This window comes from Tachysurus fulvidraco, chromosome 9 (genome assembly GCF_022655615.1).
Source record: "Tachysurus fulvidraco isolate hzauxx_2018 chromosome 9, HZAU_PFXX_2.0, whole genome shotgun sequence".
NCBI lineage: Eukaryota > Metazoa > Chordata > Actinopteri > Siluriformes > Bagridae > Tachysurus > Tachysurus fulvidraco.
This window is the reverse complement of record NC_062526.1, coordinates 13307617-13318393: the sequence shown is the minus strand read 5'-3', so window position 1 is coordinate 13318393 and position 10777 is coordinate 13307617. Positions and strand designations below refer to the sequence as shown.

Below are 10777 nucleotides of genomic sequence, written 5' to 3'. Positions count from 1 at the left end.
ACATTGTTCTAAAAGTGATTATGTAATCATTTATTAGCATACAATGTGGATATTCAAAGAGTTTATTTCAGAAAACAATAGTACATAATATAATATAGCCAGTTATTCTTTTTTAGGTTTTACATACATACACAAATAAAGTGACTGTTCAGTAAATTGTAGAAGTAGTAGATTTTAAAATTATATTCACATTACTTTACAAACCTTACACAGATATTTTACAATTTTTGTGCTCCTGAATTTTAGTCGATAGAGGTGACATGCAGGTCAGTAGGTGGAGCTAGCGAGGTTTAAAAATCTCTTTATTACAGACCGTCCTTATATTTATTCACTGAATGCAACCTCTTTATGTGCATTCTTTGAAGTTTGATACCAAAAAATCTTGTGGCTATTTTCTGTCACCTAATTATAGTAGTGCATTTTTACATGCTGGCACTCCTTTTTACACTGTAACAATTTTGCATGCAAGAATTGATAGATTTTGACTGACCACCTCATTGACATTGCTCACTCTTGGAGGAGCAGATCCATATAACAGATATCAGTTGACTTTAGGCTTCTACTCAGTAGTTTCTGCTAGTTTTGCCTTTGAAAATTCAACACAATAAGCGTACAAAACCCACACTCTGTCTCACATGTCAGTACTGTCACAACTTGAGCTGCTCAGACCCGTGTATCGACTCTCCAACACACAGCCAAGAGCATGAACAGCATCCACTAAGAGGATGCGCAACTTCAGGGAGCGTTATTAGCTCTATGAGGCTGTAAAGTCTGAAAACAGAGTAACACTTCACTTCAGATCATAGCACCATGGTGGGTATGTGGTGCACCAACGAGGCCGGGTGAGGCACCGCTGCGATCTGAGGAGGAGGAGGAGGTGACGGGGTCTGCAGCCCCACCACCGACCCAGAACTTGGAGGACGGTGCCTTGCGCTTTTCTGATGCGCACGCAGGCCTGCCAGCTGTGAGTAGGCACTCTGGCACACGTGGCACTTGTAGGGGCGCTCGCCGGTGTGCAGGCGCACGTGGTTGCGCAGCGTGGATGACTGACTGAACCGACGGTTGCAGAAGCGACAGACGAAAGGCTTGTCGAGTGTGTGGATGCGCATGTGTGAGCGCAGATTGCTGCGTGAATTGAAGCCGCGGTGGCAGATCACGCAGCGCATGCGACCCACCGTGCCCAGGGACGTGCTGGACGACGAGGTGTCACACACGTGGAAATCTTCTGGAAGAAAATGGGAAGGCGAACATATGTCAGTAACAATTTACACAGTAAGAATTATCACGGAATCTGTTACACCCATGGTGTCACAATTATCTAAAAATATGTATGAGCGACAAAAATTGTGTGATGGATTTCTCACAAATCACAGAGTTAATGACGCGAAAAATTTGCTTCAAACATGTTGGTTTATTCACTATAAGAAACATCTTAATTTTAACTCTGTAGCATACAGGAATAGCCTTAATGAAATCATGAATCATCTTACCATTTTTATGCTTCTTCTGGTGTTCCTCGTCCATGCCAGGAACCCCAGGAATACCCAGAAATGTGTTGTGGGAATTTCCATACCATACCAGCAGTTCCTGATCTGGTGGTATTGTCTATACAGAGCAAAATCCGGAATTATCTATCAGTTATGCAGAAATGAAATGTACTTTCAAAAATTATAACTTAATTTTACTGAAAAGCAGATATTAGCTATAATTCAAACTTTAATTTATTTAATATATAACCGCTTTTAAAACTTATTGTGCCAACATATTTTTTCTTATTTTTCTTTTCATTTATTTATTTATTTATTTATTTATTTATTTATTTATTTATTTACCTCTACTGCTTTGTAAAATATGCTGCTTCCAATCTGCACCACCTCTAGGTTCTGTTCTTGCTCGTTTCGAGCACATTTGATGTAGGTCATCCAGCTGCGATGGTCCTCTTGACTGGCATCAATGAAGTAGCGCACTGTCCCATCCTCATTGAAAACCTGAGAACAAACGTGAACAAATTAAACAGTCAGTCTACAATTCATAACCCCTGTTCACTGATAGCCTGCAGACTCATGTAGAACTTACCTCCCACATAAGGTTGTTGTTTTTAAAGAGGTCTACATGTTCAGGTGCAATGACCCTGCCAGTGAAGGGTCCCATCTCAGTGCCTGCCTTGATCCATGTCTTAGAGAAGATGCCAAGACCTTCACCAGGGATGGAGCTCTGTGCAATAATCACCTCACTGGGCAACACAAGGCTTGACAGCTTTTGTACCTCTGAAAATATAGATATAATCTATAACGTTTGAATAGTCATTTAAATCTAAGAACATAAATATCTGTATCTAAAAAGCCAATTGCTCTGGTTTTCTATCAGACATTTTTACAGTCATAGTTTCCATTCATCAAATTTTGTATTGAATACAGAGAATATATTAAAGATAATAGCTTAGGAGAATTTACAACCTTTATTTAAACTAAAAAAGATTCTGCAAAATATGTCGAGAATACAGATTTGGAAAAAAAGAGTAGATAAAAACAAAATAAAATTCCAGAAATTAATAATAAAATATATCTATACAACACACAAATATTGCATTCATTCATCCACAGCTTGTGCCTACTTATTATTCTATTGAAAAATACTTTCAATTAATATGTTCCAGCAAAATAAGTGTCTAAAGAATTCTGCACGGTTTGCTCCAACATCCCGCCATAGCATAAAGAAGCCGGTCCTAAATGAATGTGAAATACCTCTTTAAAACGATGAAAAGGGTGATTTGTTATGCTTTCAATGGGAATTTGAATGAACAACTCCACACGCTTTGAAAGAAATGCCTCATTTCATACTCGTTATCCATTAAAGGACGTTTCAGTAATAAATCTGCACTGAAAACGAGGGCTTTTAAAATGTCAAATAGAAAAGAGATTAGACAGCTGACATGGTGTGAACGGTGATGAAATCAGAACTTCACGCTGTAATAATGTCGCCACGGCGAACTTTAGAAGGCTGTAGGATGCGTGTAGAGAGAGAGAGAGAGAGAGAGAGAGAGAGAGAGAGAGAGAGAGAGAGAGAGAGAGAGAGAGAGAGAGAGAGAATTCCGTCAATGGGCTGAGGAATGAAGTCTATACTGAAAAACGGAGCTATTCTTTGACTTTGAGATTTGTTCCTTTAGGTCTAGCGCAACTTTGACCACATGAATTTAAAAGTCTTTAAGTATTTCATTCAGCGCGTATTATCGTATTAGACTTAGGAAGCTCTGAACTCACAATAAGTAGCGAGGACATTATGTATTAAGATCAATCTAATACATAATGTTAGTAAGGTGTTTGCTTAATTTCGTTTGTTTACATTCATAAATAGATTTTGAGCTGGGGACTTAATAATATAGTTTAACATCATGGGTTTTTTAAAGAAACTTTTTAGTGTCTGATTCTCAAACATTTTATAGAAGACCAAATTAATCACTAGCAATTTTTTAATTGTTAAAAACAACACACTAAAAAGTTTTGTAGAAAGACACATCATCACTCTAAATAACATTTTAGGACGCTAGAATTTGTAGTAATAAAACTAATTTTTGTGACAAAAACTATTATGACAAAATGTATTCGTATATTGTATGAAAACAAACGACGAGGAAAACTGTTAGCTGACTGAGTTACAAGCACTTATTGGTGCACTCACCGCCGGAGAAGGACTGCGCCAGCACCTCCGCAGTAAAGGCCGTCTTGGGTCCCGCGGCGCTACTCTTCTCCTCGAACAGATGCTCACCGAGCGCGTTTCTCCAGCGACCGTACAGGAAACTGTGCAGGATGTCTGAGGTGATGATGTCTGACAAAGCCAGTGTGTGCGGCTTAAATCCAGCTTTCAGGGCCAACGCTTCAGCGGGCAACACGGAACCCATTATTTCTGATCTCACTATAATTTAACAGATATGTCCCTTATCTAGAAATAAATCTGTTATACAAGAAGATAGTTTTTTAGTAAATAAAATAAAGTAAATAATGCACCTATATATATTTAAAAAAAATCTCAATCTAAACTCGATCAGCCTTCGTGGTTCGCTGTGCGAAAATGTTTCTCTTCTGCAGGCTCCCGGTGGGCTTTATATACGCGTGAGGGTCTGACCTGGGGTAATTAGTTATTAATGACCCACCCCTTGTGTGCTGTGTGTCTGTAGACTTGTTCTAGCATGGGGGAAACGCACGCTATTTATTGAGTGGCCATCAGGTGGGTCCGCGCGGGTGCGTGTGTGTGTGTGTGCTCTCTCTGTGTGTATGTGTGTGTGTATATGTGTGCGTGTGTGTGTGTGTGTGTGTGTGTGTGTGTGTGTGTGTGTGTGCGTGCGTGCGCGCGCGCGTTTGAGTGGCCATCAGGTGGGTCCGCGCGGGTGCGTGTGTGTGTGTGTGTGTGTGTGTGTGTGTGTGTGTGCGTGTGTGTGTGTGTGTGTGTGTGTGTGTGTGCGCGTGTGTGTTTGTGTTCAACATTCAACAAGCTCGTTTTTACTAAAAGAAGCAACCTCTCTGTCACACTTGTGAAAATGTCCCACGCTGGTGCTCCTGGCAGGAAAAAAGCTAAGCACACCAGACACACAACATGAAGTCTCTGCATAAAAACGGGCTGGAACGATGGATGGATTAACAGAAAAATGATACTACTTAAATATTGGCAGAAACGTCTAAAAAAAGTTAGAGGTTATGCAATCTGACAGTCGAGTTTATTTATTTGTCTGCAATGCAGTAGGCTACATTTACAGCAGTTATTACTGTCAGGGGAAATATATCGGCAAAGTAATAAAATTGTAGAAAAAAGTTTCTTAATAATCTTTAAAAATGTTAATCTCTGAAAACCTTTATTAACGAAGATAGCAGTTTAACGTGTCTTTATATTTATTTTTCATTTTACTGCAATTTACTAAAAAACGTAAACGTTTTTTTTTTACACATTTAAGACAACCGTTAGAACAACACGCAGACTTATAAAATAAAAAAAAGAAAAGCATATCCATATAACTACTAAATGTTGTTTCCAGCATCTAATAAACATACCGAAATTAAAAGCATATATTCCAGTTGAATAGATTTTAATGACGTTCTTAAGCTCAATAATATGTAAAGCCGCTTGGGTCAAGTCTTTTATTTCGTTCTTTTTCAGGCCAGAGTGATTTAATATTCATGGATATTAATTTAACGTCTTTAGGTATTGTAAGAGGGGAATATGGGCTTTTCTTTGAATAGCTCGACGTCTTTCTCCCTTCTCTTTTTCAAGGTTGATGGACTGAGCTTAAATGGGCAGTTTCCCCCCTTTTTCCAACAGAGAGGACATCTTTATTCCGTCCCCAGGCTTGCAGGGTTTCCCATTCAAATCTCACCGATGTAATGTCGGCCGCAAAAATCAATCTTTCACGGTGTTCTTTGAGGGTGATTTGACATCCGTGCATTCGTGTTTTTTTTCTCCTTTGGGAGGACTACAAGGGGAAGGGCCGAAAAAAAATCTGTTCAAGGTTGGGGTCTGGGATAGAGGAGAGGGTGAAACGGAACATGCGCTCGAGCGCGATGCGGGTTTGAACCTAAGCGCAAGACAGAGAGGGAGACAGTAGGTGAGTGGCAGGGCATGAAAATAGATTAGGACTCAACAGCTGCTTTTTAGGGACCATAACCCCCCTCCAGGTTTCTCCCCTTATTAGACATGTGCCCCTCCTCGGTGAACAGGATTTGCACACACTTAGATTGATTTATATTTATTGAAATTGTAGTTATTGGTTTCGTAATAAATGTGAAGATTTAAGAGCTTGTTCTTGAAAATAAAATACTACCTGAAGGTAGCTAATATATTACAAATTTAGATTTAAAAAAAAAAATCTGAAATCGCAAAAGAATGAAAACTGCATTAGAATAATACATTTACGGTTGTGTGCATATTAAGCATTTATAAACCAATGTTCATGGCGCTTATGAATAGTTTTCACACAAATGCGTAAAAGACGCATTTAAATTCTAAATAAAATAGTTTCGAAAAATCCAAACTCTTCACATAGAGACCGAACCTTTCCCGATGCTTCTAAAAATCATTACAAAGATTTACTGCAATCCTGGCATTACATATATAATTCTTATAATATTATTTCTAATTATTCAAATACTTTGGCTACGGAGATAAGAATAAGAATATAGCTACAGAGATTGATTATTCTATGGTTATACGCATATAATACAGTAGCAGTAACACTTAAAATGAGATTAAAAAAGCACATCTTTGGGGAAAATAAAACAGCAATTATTCATAGTTGTACGTAGTAAAGTAAAATTGTGCTAAAGAACAGATGAAGTCTTAAACGGAACTGGTGAAAAAAAGTTTCTGATAAGGAAAATCGGAGAGAAAGACTTCTTAAGAATCGCGCTTAAAAGACTTCAATTAGTATTTAATTTGAAAAATTAGATGCAAATGATATCGTAGATAAATGTAAGCCTAATAATAGCGGGATAAAGAGACGTTCTCCTTGCGCGTAATGCACTTAGCATTCATGGCCTTAGCGCTTCCAGGAGCGCTTCAGTTTGCACAAAGCAGCAAGCTGTTTCGGGCTGCTTTTATCACAAAAGAAAGGGGACAAAAATCCCGGAATAATAGAGATTTGCAAATGTTTTTCAACTGATCTGACTCAATGAACACTGGATTTTTTTCAGACTAAGAAAAATAGAAGAGTCTGCCTGCAAAACTGAATTGGGAGCATGGAGAAGAGGTGGGTTTTATATGGTTGGATATAAAATTTAATTAGCGTAGTACAGCCCTTGAAAGACAATGGTGGGGGGGTTCAATACGTACCCAATCTGAATCTCACTTGGGATCCAGACCGCGGAAAGTCAAAAGAATTAAAGAGAGAAAGGCGAGCTTTTTCTTCTTCTTAGAAGCCTTAGAGAAAAGCGGGGAAAAGACCGAGGCGGACGGCAGGTGACTGGCACGCGCAAAAACAAGGGGGGACACTTTTGGCACACAGCTGATTATTTGAAAGAGAGAGGAGACACAGCAAAACAAAATAGAGGTTTCTTCAGGTCTGGGCCACTTAGACCAGCTGAGCCGGAGACCCCGAATAAAACAGAAAGTGGAGGACAAACAGAAAGCACGAAGTCTCCATTCGCGCGCTCTTGGGAACGCACCCAAATGGTGGACTAACAACGACGACCAGTACCATCACGCGACTATTAATGCATATTCATCACTCGAGGTGTATTTTTTCTAACAGTAAACCCGATGCGCTGAGCGTTTATTCACGAAGGGACCGTGCAGCAGCACGTGCACACATCAAATGAACCCGTAGCGTCTGCGTTTGACCGGAGTGTTTAATTACTTTCATTATTACAGGCATTTACACGCTTGAGTATATTGCTTTTTCGTTGGAACAATATTTTGCAAACGAAATTTGTATATTGAACATTTAAGAATACTAAATGAATACAGAAATCCGCTGTATTTTATGTTATCAATCTGTTAGCGAATTCTGGTTTTGTTGTCACATCCTGTACATTCAGCACAACCAATTAAACTCTAGAGACATTTACTGCAATGTACTTACTGCTTTAATGTGAACCGATTAATCTCCATGTACAGAGGCACTTAAGCGAAGCATGGCGCACAGAGACGTGCGACATTTAAAGATTCCCTGCAGTTAACATACAGTACAGTGAAAGAAGCAGAAGAAGAATCGAAAAGCGTCAATATTTCTTAATAAATATATTGGTAATAAAATACATGGCGTGCAAATACGTTATAATACAACATTACGCGGTGTAAACGACTAATGTCTAAACACAGTGACTGATCCTGAACCCTTAGCTCATATAAATTACAAATCCTGCTATCATTTATTTTCTTGTCACTATTTTATTTTTGACATCTCTTTATTTTTTAAGCCTTATTTCCATTATTCCCATAACAAATCTCCCAAATGAAACTTACTGGAACTGTTGAACTTATCAAGGTTCTTCATAAAACTGCGCAGAGAATATTAAAAGTTTATTTATAGCCTTTTGCTATTTAATGCCATATTAAATATACCCGAACAAACTGGGGAAAAATAAACTTCCACTTCATCAACACGCAGAAATATTTCAAAGCAATGAATAGACTCAGCCCTGGTGCAGCGTATGCAATAAAGCCTTCTGTTACTTTAGCTATAATAATTTTACTCTTTCTGTGCTGTATTCAAATATTCAAAGCAAACATTAATAGTAATTTTCACATTATACTGCAAGCACACATACACAAAATGTATATCTTTACATTGGTCATAACATGGCATACAAATCTGAAAAGATAAGATTTATTTTAATATTAAACAATATTAATTTTATCAATGTTATATATTTATTCCTGAACAGAGTTGGATTTGGATTTATTTATTCCTGAACAGAGTTGGATTTGGAAACAGCTGCTGACAAGGGAGAGAGTCCAAGGGAGACAGAGACAGACTTGCTCAGTGGGTGAACACAACAATTCTCAAATTGCATGGATTTAGCAAATCACCATGACATATTAAAAGGGAAAATGTGGCATTTTGTTTGAATATCACATATGTCACCATTCTTTTTACATAAAAGTCGCAGTTTGATGTTCATATCTGTGGCCATCTTCAGTACCACACAATACAACCATTATGACTGAGATGCAATTTAAACATTAAATTCTAAATAATATAGTGTAATAAATCTGGAGATATTTGTTATAGAGGAAAGGTGTCTGTATTGCACACATTAACTATGACTAAAGTCTAAAGCATCGAAGCATTAATGAATGTTTAACAGAATTTGAACCACAAACTAGGAAAAGCTACAGTTTCAGAAAAAAAGTCACATGCACTAAGCACTTTAAAACAGGTAGCATACTTAACACTAAAGAATATAAATTGTAAAGTTAAATTATTAGGCTAAATTTAAGAGTTCTTAATAAAAGTTAAGTAAAATGTATTAGTTTAAATGAAGTATATTGTATTTATTTAACTCAAAGCAAGCCAGAGGCAACTGTGTCAAAGAAAAACTCCCTGTTACAACATGATGAAGTAAAGTTGAATGAACATGAATGAAATAGGAACCCATGCACTTCAAGGTCACACCAGATAGTGGGGTCATTATATCATTATACTAAACTGTAGAACAGCAAACAAGGTGTTGTACTATGAATATTGTTACTAAAAGTCTTGGAATGAGCACAGGTGAGATTTATGGTTAAAGCAGAAGTTCTTGTAAGATACAAACCTACAGTATTCATTTGAGATTGTCCACAAAATCAAGAGGTTTGTCTTAGATATAATTGGTCTTTGGGTAGTGCAGATTTTTGGTGTATCAATTTTGTGCAGATTGTGCAGAAAGTGCAGATTTTTGGTGTATCAATCATCCATAGCAGCAAAACATGAATCGCAAGTGCTGAATGTTCCATATAAAGGAAGTAGTAGTAGTAGGAGCAGTCATTCAGGAGGAATCATGCAGGTCTGTGGATAAAAGGATTTACAGTAGTAGCATTGTGTTAGGATCAGGTCAGGGCTTGACAGAGAGAGTGAAGATTATTAGGTATGCTCTTAACCTACAGATGATGTAAAGGGGTGTGTATTGTAAACAGAGTTCATTCATTCATCATTCATTTTCTATGAATCTCTTCTATTTTCTATCTCACACTCACACACTACGGACAATTTTCCAGAGATGCCAATCAACCTACCATGCATGTCTTTGGACCGGGGGAGGAAACCGGAGTACCCGGAGGAAACCCCCGAGGCACGGGGAGGAAACCCCCGAGGCACGGGGAGAACATGCAAACTCCATACACACAAGGTGGAGGCGTGAATCGAACCCCGAGCCTGGAGGTGTGAGGCGAACGTGCTACCCACTAAGCCACCGTGCCCCCCTGTAAACAGAGCTTTGACACCATAAATAAAAGTTAGAGAGTAACACAGATGAGTGCACAGGGAGAAATACTGTAAAGCAGCCAGTCCTTCCAGCACCAAAAAACCTCTATGATTGTTTTTATGGAGGCATTTTCTCATTTCTGAACACTATAGTTGGAAAGCTTTGTTCCCTCTTACCCTCTTAAAAAAATTAATGGGTCATTTACAATGTTATTCATAGCGTTTAGGGCTATTAGCCTCCTAAAAGAGTTCTGGTTTAAACCTGCTGTGACGGAGACACACACCCTGTTGTAAGGAGTTAAGCTAAACTAAAACATTCACTTTTTATTTTGTCTTGTTGGTGTCTTTATTGGTCTAGATGCTGACAGTAATCATGCAATTGTAAAATAAAAGCATGATTTGTGGATCATAATAGTGTTGGCAAAAATGTACTTTTTTTTCATTTATGCAAACTTATCCAGCATGCCATTGATTAAATAATTAGATTAAATAAGAATAATATGGTTATTATGAAACTCTCTGTTTCTAGTCAGCACTGGCAGGTGCATTCTGCACTAACCAGGGGTTATACCCTTACTGTAGCATCCTGAGATAATCCAAACTAGAAGTAACAGCAGAATGAAATAGCTTTTCTGAATCATACAGCAACATTATATTTCTTAGCTTAGCAATGTTTCTTGTATGCTATGGCCAGGGCAGATGGATGCTAATCATGTCTGAATGAAGAAGAAGAAGAAGAAGAAGAAGAAGAAGAAGAAGAAGAAGAAGAAGAAGAAGAAGAAGAAGAAGAAGAAGAAAGTTACTCTATTATCCAGCCTCTTTTACACATTTTGTTATTAGACTGGTTTTTGTCATCTGATTGAAACATATAGATGCCATAAACATAAC

General features: G+C 38.0%; 1 protein-coding gene across 1 annotated transcript; it reads right to left on the bottom strand.

Moving 5' to 3' along the window:
• Positions 1-53: 53 nt before the first annotated feature.
• Positions 54-4222, bottom strand: prdm12b (PR domain containing 12b). Its single transcript, XM_027145718.2, has 5 exons — positions 3679-4222; positions 2077-2267; positions 1833-1988; positions 1491-1605; positions 54-1225 (listed from the first exon to the last, which is right to left on the bottom strand). Exons 1-5 carry the CDS (start codon positions 3896-3898, stop codon positions 801-803), a joined length of 1107 nt encoding a protein of 368 aa, XP_027001519.2. The 5' UTR covers positions 3899-4222; the 3' UTR covers positions 54-800.
• Positions 4223-10777: the final 6555 nt, after the last annotated feature.